Below are 16,676 nucleotides of genomic sequence, written 5' to 3'. Positions count from 1 at the left end.
CAAATCCAAATAAAGGGAAACTAGACTATAGTGTAGGGTTGCAACATTTCAATAAATTCCCTGGTTTTCCCGAAATCCAATTGGTGTATTTTCAGATTCAGGAGGGCATAAGCAGGAAATCTGGAATCCTCCTACCATAATTTCTGGAATACCAGGGACGTTTTCCAGAAGGAAGTTGTTGAAAGTTCATTCTTCTTGCTGACTGTGTTCTGGAAGAGTTTGAGGTTACAACATTAGTTTCAGGGAAGCTATTGTTCTCACTGGGGCATTGGCCACAGTAGCACCGGTAACAGCTGACACAATGCCAGGCAGAATGCCTGGACTGTAAACCCACTGGCGAGTCCATCAGCATGTTAAACATTACAGTTGTGTAGGGGAAAATGTCAGTAGAGGTTATTAAGAGGAGATATCATACTGCAGGGAAGGGAGGGGGGATCTGCCAGGGGTAAAACAACAGGACTGACTAGACTAGCAACAACCTTTATATAGGGTTATCAGCTTCACAACCACTGGCATGACGCAGTTTCTCTGGATCTCCGCAAGGTCTATGCAGCTGCATGCCTATCTATTCAATGATAGGCTTTCTGTGGTGCCAGGGTTTAGCTTTGCATTAGCTAATGGATAAATGTTTATTGGTAGGCCTATTTGGTCATTATTTTCTCATGTTAAGCTTAACATTTCACAAAGCTACACACGGAGTCGCAATGCTGTAATATTTATACTGTTGGCTCGTGGCAATAATGTATTTACAGAAATTACAGTTGGAAATTCAACCATTGCAGATTGTAAAATAAATATTAGATGCAACAGCATACTAATCAGATACCAATAGATTGTTTTGAAATATACAACTATCTTGTATAGGCTACCTTAACCTGCATGACATGAGACGTCCTCGCGCTCTCTCCCAGATTGGATAGAAAGTTGTGCATGAAACCAGACTTATAATGCCAAACAATACAGTCTGTCCTCCCTGAAAACACTTACTAAGCTTACTAGGGATTGTTTCATTATGCAGTGTACTATCTATAGCTATATACCGTCTTTAGCTGTTATTTATTTATGCACACAATTTAAACTTAGTCTTGAACGATGCAGGCCAAGATATTCCCGAGATTAGGGACTCTTGATATTGTAGCCACACAAGTCAAACGCCAATTCACCAGTATGAACAAAGTTGCAAACAATTTTTTTTGTTCAAGCCCTCAAGAACTGTTGTCTGCTAAAGACGATCATCTGTTTGCATCTGCCAATTTATTAACCGTCCTGTATCTAGACAACCTGTCCCCAGAGGTTCCCATACAGATCATCTCTTTCCGTACCATGTAGAAGCCGGCAATTAAGGAGAAAGAGAAGCTCAATTAAAGATGTTACAAACTGGCACAACTCCCTTCTGCCCAGTTTTCTTGATGTTGCTATGGCAATCAAGCAGTTTTTACCATCCCTGTAACTGTCACTTCTGCAGATAGATTGTTTTATGAACTAAAAAAAAACAACCTAATAAGCATTAGGCTCTCGGTCTGATATGTGCTGAGTAAGTGCCACTCGTTGCAATGGCGCTGTCGTAGCCTTGACCACCACATTTGTCACGACTTCCACCAAAGTCGGTCCCTCTCCTTGTTCGGGCGGCGTTCGGCAGTCGACGTCACTGGCTTTCTAGCCATCGCCGATCCACTTTTCATTTTCCTTTTGTTTTACACACCTGGTTTCAATTCCCCAATTACATGTTCATTATTTAACCCTCTGTTTTCCCCATGTTTTTTTTGCGTGTTTGTTTATTGTAAGTTCGGTCCGATGTTTGTGGGCTTGGTGTTACTTCATGTATTTTGACATTTTGACTAAAGTTCCTTTTGTTACTCATCTCTGCTGTCCTGCGCCTGACTCCTCTGCACCAGCTACACCCAGATCCTTACAACATTTGTTCACTGAAATCCCCTTATACCTTTAATCAGTTCATTACATTGTTTTCACTTTTTCAGTCACATTCCTGAAAGATGTAAAAGGTTTATGAATTACGTTTTGGAGGGTTACTGTCAAAATGATGACATCAATGACAGGCGCATGGACCCCCAGAGCTCGTGGGGCCCCCATGGCTCGTGGGCCCCCTGCTTTGCGGGGGGTGTCTGGTATGCCAGTGTTTACAATGCACAATTGCTGCTGGTAGTACTTTGTCACCCGGAGCCAGGGACTTATGTAACAGGTATTAGGTCTATGCTATATGCAACAATATCTAATGGATTAGGAATTAGGATTGATATTGTATGATGGATGACATTGCATGAATGGGTGGGTAGATGCCACGGGCTGTTATCTGCATCTGTCTGGATGGGTTGTGTAGTATATCAGGGATAATACTGTACACACTGTGTATCACCTACAGGGATTTAAGTCTTGCATATCAATGTTGATAGATAAAATGAATCAAACAGGTCAACAGGGGGCATCACTAATCCGACCTACTACAGTGTTTGATTTATTATACATATATATTATACATATAGACTGTAGACTTTCTATGTCATAAAAATGTCCTCTTCCGTTCTCCATAGGTGGTATACAAGCGGGCGGACATGGCCATTGGCTCGCTGACCATAAACGAAGAGCGCTCAGAAATTATCGACTTCTCCGTGCCGTTTGTGGAGACGGGGATCAGTGTGATGGTCGCCAGGAGCAATGGGACCGTCTCACCCTCTGCCTTTCTTGGTGAGCATGTTTAACCTGCTCATGTAAACAAACAAAACGTTTCTCTACAGAGATAACAAATGACTTGGCTTAAAAAAGCTTGTTTTACCATCTGAAAACAGAGATGGCAAATAGTACTTTCTCTGGACAGAGTTTAGAACTCACAACTGAATATATCGTACAACAAGGTGCCTCACTCTACAGAAACAGGAGAAAGGCTTCATCTCCTATGAGTGGTTCGACTCGCAAAAGACAAGGCTCGTTCAAGGCTACGCTACTTACTTTAATACTTCATAAAGAGCATCCCTTTCAGAAGCTGCTGACAGTGTGCTACTTTGGTAATACAATACCACGTTGTCCTTGCCATTATCTAGCAAGCAGCTGTCAGAGCACATGGTTCCAACGATTGCCAGAAATATGTTCTGATTCTTCTATAGGTGTTCTGATTCCTCTCTCCCTCCTCCTCTATAGAGCCCTACAGTCCGGCGGTGTGGGTGATGATGTTTGTGATGTGCTTAACGGTGGTAGCTGTCACAGTGTTTATCTTTGAGTACTGCAGCCCTGTGGGGTACAACCGGAGTCTGGTGAGCGCCAAGGGTGAGTGTCAGCTCCGACCACCTTTCCCTCTACCTCTACCCTCCCGTATCAGCAAAGGTAGAAAGTCACGGAAAAGTAGGTTGAAAGAACTCTATATTATATCACAGAAAATATTAAATTACATTGAAATGGAATGCAAACGTATGTTATATACGCCCTCTCTGAATCCCTTCTGTCTTTACCACAACCATCATCCTGCCTTCTCCAGATCCCGGAGGCCCCACCTTCACTATTGGGAAGTCTGTGTGGCTGCTGTGGGGCATCGTCTTCAACAACTCTGTTCCAATTGAGAACCCCAAGGGCACCACCAGCAAGGTCATGGTCCTGGTATGGGCCTTCTTCGCTGTCATCTTCCTGGCCTCCTACACTGCCAACCTGGCAGCCTTCATGATCCAGGAGCAATACACTGACACAGTCTCTGGACTGAGTGACAAAAAGGTAGGAGGATTCTTCAGTCATTGGTAATTCTGTCTGTGTTCAGTCTATGAAAGGGGGGGGGGGGGGATGATGGACATGCTGTAGTGTTTGATGTTAGGCTTAGGCAAAATATAGAGTGGCCTATTTTTGATGAGCAAACAGTGCCTGGCTGCGAACGGTTTGAGTGAATACAAATAACCACGGCAGAGCCTCAATGTCATGACTGTGACTTTTTCCACTCATACTAAAAACATAATAGGATTCCCAGCGTCTGTGGTGAAATTAAATTAGATCCTTGAAGTCTTTAGGTATGATGTCTGTGAAAATCCCCTGGATTGTATTACACCAGTGGATTTGCCAAGCTGCCAGTGATTATATATTCCAGTATTAACTTATGCATATTTGTGTGGCCTGTGGAGGTGCTCTACACCAGTATTGACAAGGAAATCCATGTTAAAACTTCAGTGCTAGAAATGATTTGTGGACTCTCTTCTTTAAGGCACTGAGGGATTAGAGAGGCATTTGAGGGAAACGACCAAGCTGTCCACTGCTCATTAGAATTCCGGGAACTCATTTAATATTCTTCCCACATATTCCATTAGCTCTACTTTGTGAAAAAAAGACGATAACCCATAAAGTGTCTTTTGACAGTGAGTCTACAGATCAACCAGGGCAGAATCCACAGAAGCTCAGAGAGAATAGACAGACTGGACACTGCAGGTGGAACATTTCAATTGAGCTGTATGATCTCTAAAAATGGATGTTTTTTTCAAACAAGAGGCTTGTGAGGAATACAAACTGGTTAAAGGACAGTAACTGGTGTTTATGTAGTGACAGATGATTGTTTCTCCTCCGTGGACTGTTCACTTCAGAGGCATGAAGTCATGCATGGACAAGACATTGCCATTTCCTCAGAGTGACATCATGTACAGACAGGCACCTCCCTCTTTAGACCCTGTCTGTGCTAGTCTCTCCTTTCTGTACAAGCTGTCAGATGTTAACAGATTTTTGTAAGAATCCTCCTATACACTTAACTTTGGACAGCTAGACTCAAGCTCTATGGGTCAACCATCATCCATGCTTTTAGTCAGGGTTTTCATTGCTTCCCAACAGGCATTTACCACACAGAGCATTGTATGACATCCTGTGTCTGGGGGCACTATCACACTGCTACAGCATTCCCTCATTCACATAGCAGCGGAGTAACCTTGGTCTGTTGGGTGAGATGAGGAACACAGGCTGAGTATCCTAATGCAGCCAGTGTACAGGATACAGGACAAATGGGAACGAGGACAACACTCTGTCATCTCTCCAGCTCCTCCACCAGACAGCAGTGAGACGTGGGATGCATAAGACTGGCACCAAAGGTCTCATTAATTCATGTGAAATGGCTCAGAGGACATTTCTCTCATTCTGACAAGCCAAGGTTACTAGCAATTATCGCTCACTGGAGTATTTTCGTTAATGAACAAGTACAATTTATTTCCAGTATATTGCACAGTCAGGGTATTTAAATGACCATGGTCCACTCTGTGTCAAAGGGGCATGGCAAAATAAAGAGAAATTAGGAGTTTTTATTACAGTCAAGGGGGAAGAAGTCATTTTCTAATTCTCTGGAAAGTATGGCCTGGACTTATTTCTGTTCATTGTGCCCTCTAATTGTCGAATTGAGAGAGGAATTATAGAGGGTAACCTTAGCTGACCACTTAATTGAGTGAATAGCACTTGAGGGTACAGGCAGATATCAAAGAGACAGTGGTCTAGTGTAGTCAAGGACAAGGTGATCAGTGTCATTGTGTTAGTTTCTTTGAGGTTTATATTCACGCCTCTGGGTTTGCTTGGCATATCATACACTCTTAGAAATAAAGTGCCATCTAGAACCTAAAAGGGTTGAGACATCAGATCTTAGGAGAGGGTGGGAAAAAAATGTTATTACTTAATATGCAAGTATGTCAATGTATTTGATATTAAAAAAAATATGGATTTAATGAATAGTGCATGTATTCTTCCTAGACATGTTGGGTATCCTGTTCAAAATGTTTCTTGTTCATGCATTTATAATTCAAACTTCTACATTTCCCAAACAGTTCCAGAAGCCACAGGAGCAGTATCCACCGTTTCGCTTTGGTACGGTCCCAAATGGAAGCACAGAGAGGAACATCCGGAGCAACTACCCTGAGATGCATGCCCACATGGTCAAATACAACCAGAAGGGTGTGGAGGACGCCCTCAACAGCCTCAAATCAGGGTAACACTCTGTAAATAATCATTATACACAGTCAGTGACAGAAAACAGACATCAGCGTAACACATTCTAAAATGTCTAAGCAAATATTTTATGTTTGATGAAATTATAATTCATCAGATAAGTTATCACATGGTAATTAAATAGTAATTAAAAATAAATTTGTCTATCATTGAATTTCCACACAAGATAAATCCCTATTGTTATTATCTATAGGAAACTGGATGCCTTCATCTATGACGCTGCTGTGCTGAACTACATGGCAGGTAAAGACGAGGGCTGTAAGCTGGTGACCATCGGCAGTGGGAAGGTCTTTGCCACCACTGGCTACGGCATCGCCTTGCAGAAGGAGTCCCGATGGAAACGTCCTATAGACCTGGCCCTGCTCCAGTTCCTAGCGGATGGTAAATTACAATTAACCCCGTGTGGAGTGGGATGGGTGGCTAATTGTAAATCTTAGCCGTACTTATCCTTTTAGGTCCCAAATACTCCCAAATATGCTAAACTGGTAAACTGCCCATTAATGATAAAAATTCGTAACTCACAAAAGTAAGCTAGTATAGACCCGAAGAGCCTCGAGATTAGAAAAAACTCAACTTTAATGAAAATACTGGCATACATTGCACCATGGACCACTCAGAGGTACTGTAACAGAGTTTTGACTGTGATCCAGGGAACAACAAGTGTAAAATGCTGAGTCAGGGTATGTCGAGGGGAGTGATGAGGGTGTGAGATTGGCATTGACACACAATGACAACAACCGGCGCAAGAGTGTTTTAATGAACACCTTCAAGCCTCTCTGTGTTCTGTTCTTCCCGCTCGCTGCAGGTGACACGCAGAAGCTGCAGACGGTGTGGCTCACAGGGATCTGTCGTAACGAGAAGAAGGAGGTGATGAGCAGTAAGCTGGACATAGATAACATGGCGGGCGTCTTCTACATGCTGCTGGTGGCCATGGGGCTCAGTCTCCTGGTGTTCAGCTGGGAACATCTGCTCTACTGGAAGCTGAGACACTCAGTACGCAAGTCTGAACGCCTCGACTTCCTGCTCGCCATCAGCAGGGTAGGTGTAGCTGACCCTAATCTATAGAGATGTACACACTGAGGCATGTCTTAGATTGCGAAGGCCTTGGGTTCTGCAGAGAATGTGGTCCAATCACCATGGGAAAGTTGATCTTTTAATCTAAGGCACAAAACCGTTTTTTATAGTAATGAGTTCCATAAAGAAATTACATACAGTGTAAGCAACAATTCAATGAAAGCAGCAATAACGACATCATTTGCAAAGTCTAAGAAACCATAAAATGGGTTGTTTCTCTTTTCACAAACACAGCAGAAAATGTTCTACTTCCTGACCATAAAGTTCTCAGTCTTTCTTAGATTTTTGCCTCACAGTAACGCTTGGGAAATATTGGTAATGCACTAAGTCAAAGCTGTACATGATCAGGATATTTCAAGGGCACTAAAATAAAAATGATGCAAAAATAAAATGAGTAAAAATCCATAAAATGACTTTATGGAGACCGTGCAATACTGTTACGGTCCTGATCCGTCTGACATTGAATTTAAATAGGCCCATTAACAATCCATCTCAGTGGTGAGGTGAGATTAAGCATTCTAGACTGAGACCCAATTTCAAAGTAAAATAAGGCCGTCCAAATAAAAATTGGAAAACTAATTTAGCAAGTGCATGGTCAGCTGCTGCTTTTTCATTTACTGTCTTGCATAGTTTGTGTGTTTAACACCGACCTGAATGCATACAAGCTTTCAAAACAAAACAAATTGTCTATAAACTATTTTGGACAATCCTGAATCTAATTTGGCTTTCACACTTCTCTGTGTAATTGTCTTCACTTCATTGGTCAGACAGGTTAATAGAAATTGTATTTGCTCAAAGTGAATGTTATCAACACAAGCGATAATGTTTTCTAAAGTCATGATTAGAAACAATGGCCAAAGATAATTAACACCTGTGGGATTTAATCTTGTCAAACTTTGTGTAGGGTGAGAAATGTGGATCTGTTCCAAAACCTGACAAGGCTTTTTGATGGATGCTAATCTCCTCCTCCTTCGCTATCTCTGCAGGGAATCTACAGCTGCTTCAACGGTGTGGAGGACTCTGACCGCAACGGAAACCTGCAGAACCCTGACGTCACCACCAACTACACCCAGGCCAACATGCTGAAGATGCTGCAGACAGCCAAGGACATCGTGACCTCGACCAGAGTGGAGAACTCCCTGGACAATGCCACCAAGACCATAGAGAACTGGAGCCGGCGAGGAGCCGACAATGTGCGGGTTGGCCTGCCGCCTCGGGTGGCAACCACTATAGACATGGGCCACAGCCGCCTGCCCTATATCTCCAGCATCACGGACAACCACTCGCCCTACCCCCAGAGGGCGCTCGCTTCCACCTTCCCCATCCACTACTCGGACAGCGCCACCCAGCCCCTGCTGGACAAATCCAGGGTGGTGACGCGGCCTACCCCACTACGCTACACCCTTCCGGCCCGTGGCAGCCACCACTTCTACGAGAGAACCCTACCCATCTCCAGCCTCAGCAGCCCCCACATCGCCATGAGGGACCCTGCTCCCCCCAGCACCTCCAGTCACAACCCACACCCCAGCAGCAGGTTGTATGTGGAGAGCCAGCCCCGGCACCCCACCTCCCCATTTGTCCCCTACAGAGAGTTCCAGGTGCCTGACATCTATGTGGAACACCACAAGGGGCCCCTGGGACGGAAGTTCAGCTACCCCCCTGACCACATGGGCAGGAAGAAGAGGTCCCACAGCTACGTGTTTTCTGAGGCCCAAGACACCAGGGGGAGGAACGACTATGATGAGCCAACCTCCTGTCTGGCTGAGCTGAGGGCCAACCACCTCCTGAACAACCATGCCCCTTCTGCATCAACCATGGCCTGCATGGGGGGCCACTACCCCAGTGGCAGCGCCAGCTGCAACTCCTGCATGAAGCCCTACCTGGAGCCTGAAATGGAGGATGTGCCCTTGCTGGGGAAGGACAAGGTCAACCGCCGGGCCTCTTTTCTCAAGGCCACCTGGAGCAGTGACAGGATCCGCCAGCTGGGTGAGAAGCCCTCCACCTCCACCATGCCTGACCTGTTCCCCCGCGTAGTGGTGGCCAACCCCAAGCCCCACAAGCTGTATGGCAGCCAGGGGAACAACCTGTGCTACCCCCTGGCCGCTGAGCCTGCCTACCTAGACCCGGCACATATGCGTTCCTACCCCTACAAGCAGCAGAAGCTCAAGTGCTCCCAGTCCACCCGGCTACCATCCTACAGGGAGGCTATCCTGCAGAACGCAGCCGCCTTGCGGCGCTCCTCCTCCACTGTGGTGCACAGACACTACTCCACCTACCTGAACTCCTACACAGACCTGCCTGTATACGTGGGGCCACTGCCCCAGGGGCCCGGGCCATTCTACAACAAGGACATGTGCCACTTGTTCCCCTGTGCAAGCCACTGCCCTAACAACAATGCCCTTGTGCCCCGTATGGGGGACCGACAGGTAGTCTACCAGAACAATATGTTTGGGGGCTACGAGGGCGCGGTGGGGCGGTCGCGAGAGGAGCCCCCCCTGCCCGGGTCTGGGAGCAGGGATCGGAGGGAGGTCCTGGTGGCCAGAAGAGTCAACAGTCCCTATGTGCCAAAGACCTGGGGCAGGGTATCCAGTCTGGAGTCTGAGGTCTGAGCCCTCCCCCTCCATATCTTCAGGCTGATGGACTATCCCTCCCTCTGGGGAGGGGAAAGCCTACCTGGGGCTTCCCCCTCAGCCTTTGGTTTAGGCAAAAATGAATGAATTAGCTACCAATATGGATGACTTGAGTGTTTACTCAGTGCAATAATATCCTTGGCGGACGGAAGGAAGTAGAGGACAATGAAAGGCTGTTACTGCTGGGACATTGTCAAGTAAACATTAAGCGATAAGAAAAGAAAAGAATGTTGAATAGTATTTAATACCTTCAAATTTAACCTGTTGATTGTTATTTAAAACATTTTTAAATGCTGTCTTGCTGTGAGAGAGAGAGAGAGAGAGAGAGAGAGAGAGAGAGGGGGGGGGAGAGAGAGGGGGGGAGAGAGAGAGAGAGAGAGAGAGAGAGAGAGAGAGAGAGAGAGACCTGGATGACAATACACTGTAGCCGCTCATTCAGTTTAGACACATTTTACTTTTCTCTTCAATCATTTCGGTATCCTTCCATTTAAATTTAGACACATAAAAAGAGAATACTTTTGTTATCAAACCACAGAAATGTCTTCCACGACTTTTGTAAGTCCAGGAGCTCTAGGGAAAGCTGTCTAAGGCTTTTTGGCTCCGGTGGTCACTGATGTAATTTGACTTGGATTTTAAAAGTGAAAATGTTTTAATTATCATCTGTATTTCCATTGTTACTCTACTCTTTAATAAATGACAAGGCCACTTCAAGGCCCTTTTGGAATTGTCTATATTTTGAGTAAAACTCCACATATGGTCTGTAATGCCAGCAGAATGGAATAGCAGGTCAGGTCCCAGGACTCTAGATGTTTGTCTGCTTCAGTTCATTAAGTGGGCCACCTCTGTTGACTCATCCAGAAAGGTCACTGGATATCAGATCCACTAGACAGCGCTGTGTTCAGTTCACATGCCAACAATAGGGCAGACAAGTCAGCTACAGCTCCTTAAAAGACAAGAACACATTTGTATTTAACTAACACCCCACATAATCTGTTCAGAAATTGTGATATGTCATCAATCTATCAAATCACTGCATGAGTATTCTGCTGAACATCATAAATACATTTAAAAAATATGAAATAGAAACATGTTCAGTTAGGTAACAAATCCAAACAGAGGCTTTGAATTGTCTATATGTCCAGGATGGTCTTGCTATTGTCTGAGCAGTGATGCCTGTGACTGTAAATCTTCCCTCAGGGCTCATCATGAGATTCCAATGACATTAGCCCATCAGTGATTCTGCCAAGTCACGCGCACACACACACACACACACACACACACACACACACACTCACACTCACACACACACACACACTGGCTTCAAAGGGTGGTGTTCATAAACACCTCACTTTAGTTACTCACCAATGACTAAGGGGAGCTTTAGCACACATTAGCACACCAATAAGGGATCATTTCACCTGGTCAGTCTACACCATCGGAAGAGCAGGTGTTATTAATGTTTTGTACATTCAGTATATATAAAAAATGTTGCTTGTGTATTCTACTATTCTAACCCTCAACATTAAGTTGAGACCACAACTGAGTCTCCACCCATATAAACAAAAAAAGAAATGTCCCTTTTTCAGGACCCTGTCTTTCAAAGATAATTTGTAAAAATCCAAATAACTTCACAGATCTTCATTGTAAAGGGTTTAAACACTGTTTCCCATGCTTGTCCAATGAACCATAAACAATTAATGGACATGCACCTGTGGAATGGTCTAACAGCTTACAGACGGTAGGCAATTGGGAGTGGCAGGTAGCCTAGCGGTTAGAGCGTTGGACTTGTAGCCGAAAGGTTGCAAGATCGAATCCCTGAGTTGACAGGGACCCCTGAACAAGGCAATTAACCCAATGTTTCTAGGCCATCATTGAAAATAAGAATTTGTTCTTAACTGACTTGCCTAGTCAAATAAAGGTAAAAAAAAATAAGTTAAGGTCACAGTTATGAAACAGGACACTAAAGAGGCCTTTCTACTGACTTGGAAAAACACCTTTCTACTGACTCTGAAAAACACCAAAAGAATGATGCCCAGGGTCCCTGCTCATCTGTGTGAATGTGCCTTAGGCATGCTGCAAGGAGGCATGAGGACTGCAGATGTGGCCAGGGCAATAAATTGCAATGTCTGTACTGTGAGACGCCTAAGACAGCGCTACAGGGAGACAGGGAGACAGGACGGACAGCTGATTGAACATCACAGCTGCGGGACAGGTACAGGATGGCAACAACTACTGCCTGAGTTACACCAGGAACACATAATCCCGCCATCAGTGCTCAGACTGTCCGCAATAGGCTGAGAGAGGCTGGACTGAGGGCTTGTAGGCCTGTTGTAAGGCAGGTCCTCACCAGACGTCACCGGCAACAACGTCGCCTATGGGCACAAACCCACTGTCGCTGGACCAGACAGGACTGGCAAAAAGTGCTCTTCACTGACGAGTTGTGGTTTTGTCTCACTAGGGGTGATGGTCGGATTCACGTTTATCATCGAAGGAATGAGCGTTACACAGAGGATTTGGAGGTGGAGGGTCTGTCATGGTCTGGGGCGGTGTCACAGCATCATCGGACTGAGCTTGTTGTTGTTGCAAGCAATCTCAAAGCTGTGTGTCACAGCGAAGACATCCTCCTCCCTCATGTGGTACCCTTCCTGCAGGCTCCTGCAGGCTCCTTGTTACGCACGCTTCTAAGAAGAGGAAACACAACACCCTGCTACAACTCAACTCCCTGTGGTGTGAAAGAGGGATGGGACTGTAGGTGCGAGTAAGGATGACAAAAGGCAGGGAATATTTCGTTTACTAGGAATTTATTCAGTCAAACGGTAATATGGGGAAAAGGGGCTGGACGGAACCAAAGCAAAGAAAGTAAATCTCAAATCTCAAATCCCCCTCTCCTGCCTTACCTGCCTACCTACTTACCTAATTTAGCACCACTTGGTGCCCTAACCAAAATACAGGGGGTGGTCCACCCAGGTCTTACCTAGTGTGCCTAGACAGTGAATATACTACGGGTATATGAATGCCCGCGGGCCTCTTGCCTAAGCACTCCCTAGGTGCCTTCCCCTTCCCCCCTAAGAACAAATTAAACAGAATATTACAAACAATTTCACAATCAAAAACACAGTCCTTTTGTCATAGACATACCTTAGTATAGGACCGGCTACAAAATACTGGCAACAAATTATACCTCTGAGAACCACCAAAATAGTATATAACCCACAACCATCAGCCTCCTCTTGCAGCAATCATCTCTGGACATCACAATCAATCTCTCTATATCACAATCAAACTATCTTCTGAACAACAGAACACTGACTTATATAGCTTCAGAAGGAATTGGTAATTGGAGACAGCTGTGTACTGAGGGGGCGGGGTCAGCTCTCCAATCGTCAATGGGGGCCAACCAATCAGCTGCTTGGGGAGAATTTCAGGAAGCCATTTTCTGAAACACACACTCACAAATGCACAAACTACAACACTGAAACTGGGGAACATAACACGCCCACCACAAAAAAATGCAAACATACAGTTTGCAATAACAAAAACCAACACATCCCCAGTTACTAAACCCGTGATAGAGCGTCGGCAACCACATTCGCCGAACCCTTCACATAGGCTATTTGTACATTGTATCCTTGTACAATCAGAGCCCACCGCATAAGGCGGCGGTTCTGATTGTATATTTGCTTCAAAAACACTAAAGGATTATGGTCCGTGAAGACCAGTATAGGCAAGGCACTAGAGCCCACATATACCTCAAAGAACTGTAAGGCTAGCAATAAAGCCAGCGTCTCTTGTTCAATTGTGGAGTATCTTGACTGACACAGGTTGAACTTACGGGAGAAGAAACTGAAGGGCCGTTCCACTCCATCTTCATCTTCCTGCAAGAGAACCGAACCCACCCCCACTATACTAGCGTCTACCTCCAACTTAAGAGGTTTGTCAAAGTTGGGGGCGGCAAGCACTGGGGCACTACAAAGTAGCGCTTTAGCGGACTTAAATGCATAGGTACAGTCCTTGGACCACTTAAATGGTACCTTGGGACTAAGCAGAAATGAAAGGGGAGCTACTACCGTCGAGAAATTCTAACAGAATGTATACAATAGTACCCTACCATCCCTAGGAATCTGCGCAACTGGCCGTGAGTCGTGGGAGCAGGAAAAGCAACAATTGCTTCCACTTTGCCAGATACTGGGCGCACTTGACCTCGTCCCACTTGTTTCCCTAAGTAAGTCACAGTAGCCTTCCCAAACTCACATTTGGCCAAATTGAGGGTTAAAGAAGCTTTCTCCAACCGCTGAAACACACTTTTCAAGGTGGCGAGATGATCAGACCAAGTAGACGAATTAATCACCACATCGTCAAGATAAGCAGTACAATTTGGTACATCCACGAACACAATGTTAACTAGGCGCTGAAAAGTAGCAGGTGCATTATACATTCCAAAGGGCATCACAGTGTATTGTACAAAGTTATCAGGCTAAGAAAGCTGAGATGTCAGAAGCTCGAGAAGTCAGAGGCACCTGCCAATAACCTTTTAGCAAATCTAACTTACTAACTAATACTAACTAACTAATTAATAACTTACTAACTAATAATTGGCTCTGTAAGCAGCAGAGCCAATTATGTCAATGCAGTCATCTAAGCAAGGAGGAGGAAAAGAATCAGACTTTGTAATGGCATTTACGTGACAATAGTCCGTACATAAGCGAGACATACCGTCAGGCTTAGGAACAAGAATACACGGGGAACTCCAGGAGCTGTTACTGGGTTTTACCATGTCAATCTGTAATAAATAAGCTACCTCACTTTTCATTACCTCCCTTTTCTTTGCATTAACTCGATACGGATGCTGACGTATAGGAACAGCGTTGCCCACATCCACGTCATGTTCCAAGATGGACGTGCGACTTGGAACGTCATGAAACACATTGAGAAAACTGTTTATCAATAGGATAATATCCTTAGTTTGATCGTTATCCAAATGTTCCATTCGAGAGGGTAACTTCTTCAGCATTTCTGAATTACATAGGCGGTCACACTGCTGTAACGTATGGCGTAACTCCAACCAATCCTCCTTATCCTCCTCTAGGTCCCAGCCAGGCATCAGCTGGACCGGCTTTCCTGAGGAACTGTTGGGAGAATCACGCACATAATATGTTTTTAGCATGTTAACGTGACACGTTGGGGAAGAACGCCTTCGATCTGGGGTCTTTATCACATAATTGGTGTCACTGAGTTTCTTTTCCACAAGATATGGTCCAGAAAAACGTGCTGACAGATATGAGCCAGGGATTGGCAACAAAACTAAAACTGAATCGCATTATTCCATTTATGTTAGTCACATGTCTATGGAATTTATTCAGTTTATGTCTCAGTTGTTGAATTTGTTATGTTCATACAAATATTTACACAGTTTGCTGAAAATAAACGCAGTTGACAGTGAGAGGACGTTTCTTTTTTTGCTGAGTTTATATAGTACCAGTCAAAAGGGCTTTTCTTTATTTTTACTATTTTCTATTGTAGAATAATAGTGACGACATCAAAACTATGAAATAACACATATGGAATCATGTAGTAACCAAAAAAGTGTTAAACAAATCAACATAGATTTTAGATTCTTCAAAGTAGCCACCCTTTGCCTTGATGACAGCTTTGAACACTCTGGAAAGATGATCATTCCTCTGCTAGTTCAACTAAGTCTCAGGTGTTTTATAATACGTGAGAGTGAATGTCACTTGTCTAGTAAAAAACATTATTATTCAACAATAGGTTTTATGTATTCTAGATACTGTATGGAAGATTGCACTGTATACAGTACAATACAAAGAGGGAAAATCAAGATGTGCTATTGAGGTAATATAATATGCTCCAGCTCTTGGGATCCCTTCACTGATATCACTGAGCGATGAGTGCTTTTCAGCTAGGGCAAATATCATTGAAATGTGATTTCTAATTCAACAAAGAGAGATTAATGCCTTCAGCACTTAATAAGTGTGAGAAACGCATCACAGCTGAATAAAACCCTTTCAAGTTCCCCAAAATGAACCTTTTCAAAGCAATATAGGCACTCTTTCAGCATGCTCACTGCTCAGAACAATCTTTTTCATTTCACACAGTAATTAATGACTAATTCTGTGATCTGCGTGCTTTGTAATGTGACAAATGTGCTCCCTCTCACCCTCCTCCTTGAAATGTTGAAATTCACCAGGGGTAGGCCTACAAAGGCGGTCAATGCCTGCCAATTCACTTCTCAGAATTACCACATAAATATAGGACAAGATTATATCCAACCCGAGGGAATATTTTATGAATACAATTTCACTCTTGATTCCCTCAGCATGGTGCTACATATTTTACTGTTCATTCAGGCCCAGATCACAAAAAAAAGATGATGCCTGAAGCCCTCCTGATGTACAGCTGTAGTCAGAGAAACCCGAGGTCTATATACTGTATCTATCTGTTCTTCATGCAGTTACTTTAGAGGGCATTCAAAACAGGATTTTCATTCTGTGAGAGTTGCAGCAATCCTTAACCCCCTTATCCTGTGGCAAATAGGTTTGATTCTGCCTTAGTACTACCCCTCACCCCATCCTATCCCAGCCACACTGACTGCTGCTTCCTCCATGGTTTTGGTTCTGTGTGCTGTACAAAACATACAGGTTGGTCAGTCCCAAGTGTATAATCCCAAATGTATAATCTCACCCAGGCAGGCCCAGAGCAGGGATCTGAGAACACAGGGGGTCAATGAGGCATGGCTGGATGAATAGACTGATTAACCCTGGGACAGGGTTAGTGGTATGTTTAACCAACATGGAAACAAAAACCAGGCCCTGTTGGGAGTTTGTCTAACGAATCTCTCCTTCCATCACACTGATGACAGCTAGCTACATATACATGTACAAGGATAGGTGGGAAAGACAGTTGTTCATGCTACACAGTACTACGACTACAACTACTACTGCTACTGCTGCTACAACTGCTACAGCTACTGCCACTACTACAACTGCTACT

General features: G+C 44.4%; 1 protein-coding gene across 2 annotated transcripts in view; it reads left to right on the top strand.

The window, feature by feature from the left end:
* The window catches only part of LOC110486590 (glutamate receptor ionotropic, NMDA 2C-like), an 86,000-nt gene extending 75,608 nt beyond the window's left edge, over nucleotides 1–10,392 (top strand). The window contains exons 7-13 of one of the 2 annotated variants that reach the window (XM_021558310.3): nucleotides 2,550–2,703; nucleotides 3,154–3,279; nucleotides 3,488–3,717; nucleotides 5,784–5,944; nucleotides 6,158–6,345; nucleotides 6,770–7,002; nucleotides 8,025–10,392. In XM_021558310.3, coding sequence (XP_021413985.1) covers nucleotides 2,550–2,703; nucleotides 3,154–3,279; nucleotides 3,488–3,717; nucleotides 5,784–5,944; nucleotides 6,158–6,345; nucleotides 6,770–7,002; nucleotides 8,025–9,647 — 2,715 coding nt within the window. In that variant the 3' untranslated portion in view covers nucleotides 9,648–10,392. Of the gene's footprint in view, nucleotides 1–2,549; nucleotides 2,704–3,153; nucleotides 3,355–3,487; nucleotides 3,718–5,783; nucleotides 5,945–6,157; nucleotides 6,346–6,769; nucleotides 7,003–8,024 lie in introns of both variants that reach the window. The other variant, XM_090196824.1, reaches the window with a different exon arrangement.
* The last annotated feature ends 6,284 nt before the right edge of the window (nucleotides 10,393–16,676 follow it).

The sequence above is a fragment of the Oncorhynchus mykiss genome, chromosome 13 (assembly GCF_057628025.1).
Source record: "Oncorhynchus mykiss isolate SJ-2025 chromosome 13, ASM5762802v1, whole genome shotgun sequence".
NCBI lineage: Eukaryota > Metazoa > Chordata > Actinopteri > Salmoniformes > Salmonidae > Oncorhynchus > Oncorhynchus mykiss.
This window is presented reverse-complemented; position numbering and strand designations above follow the sequence as displayed.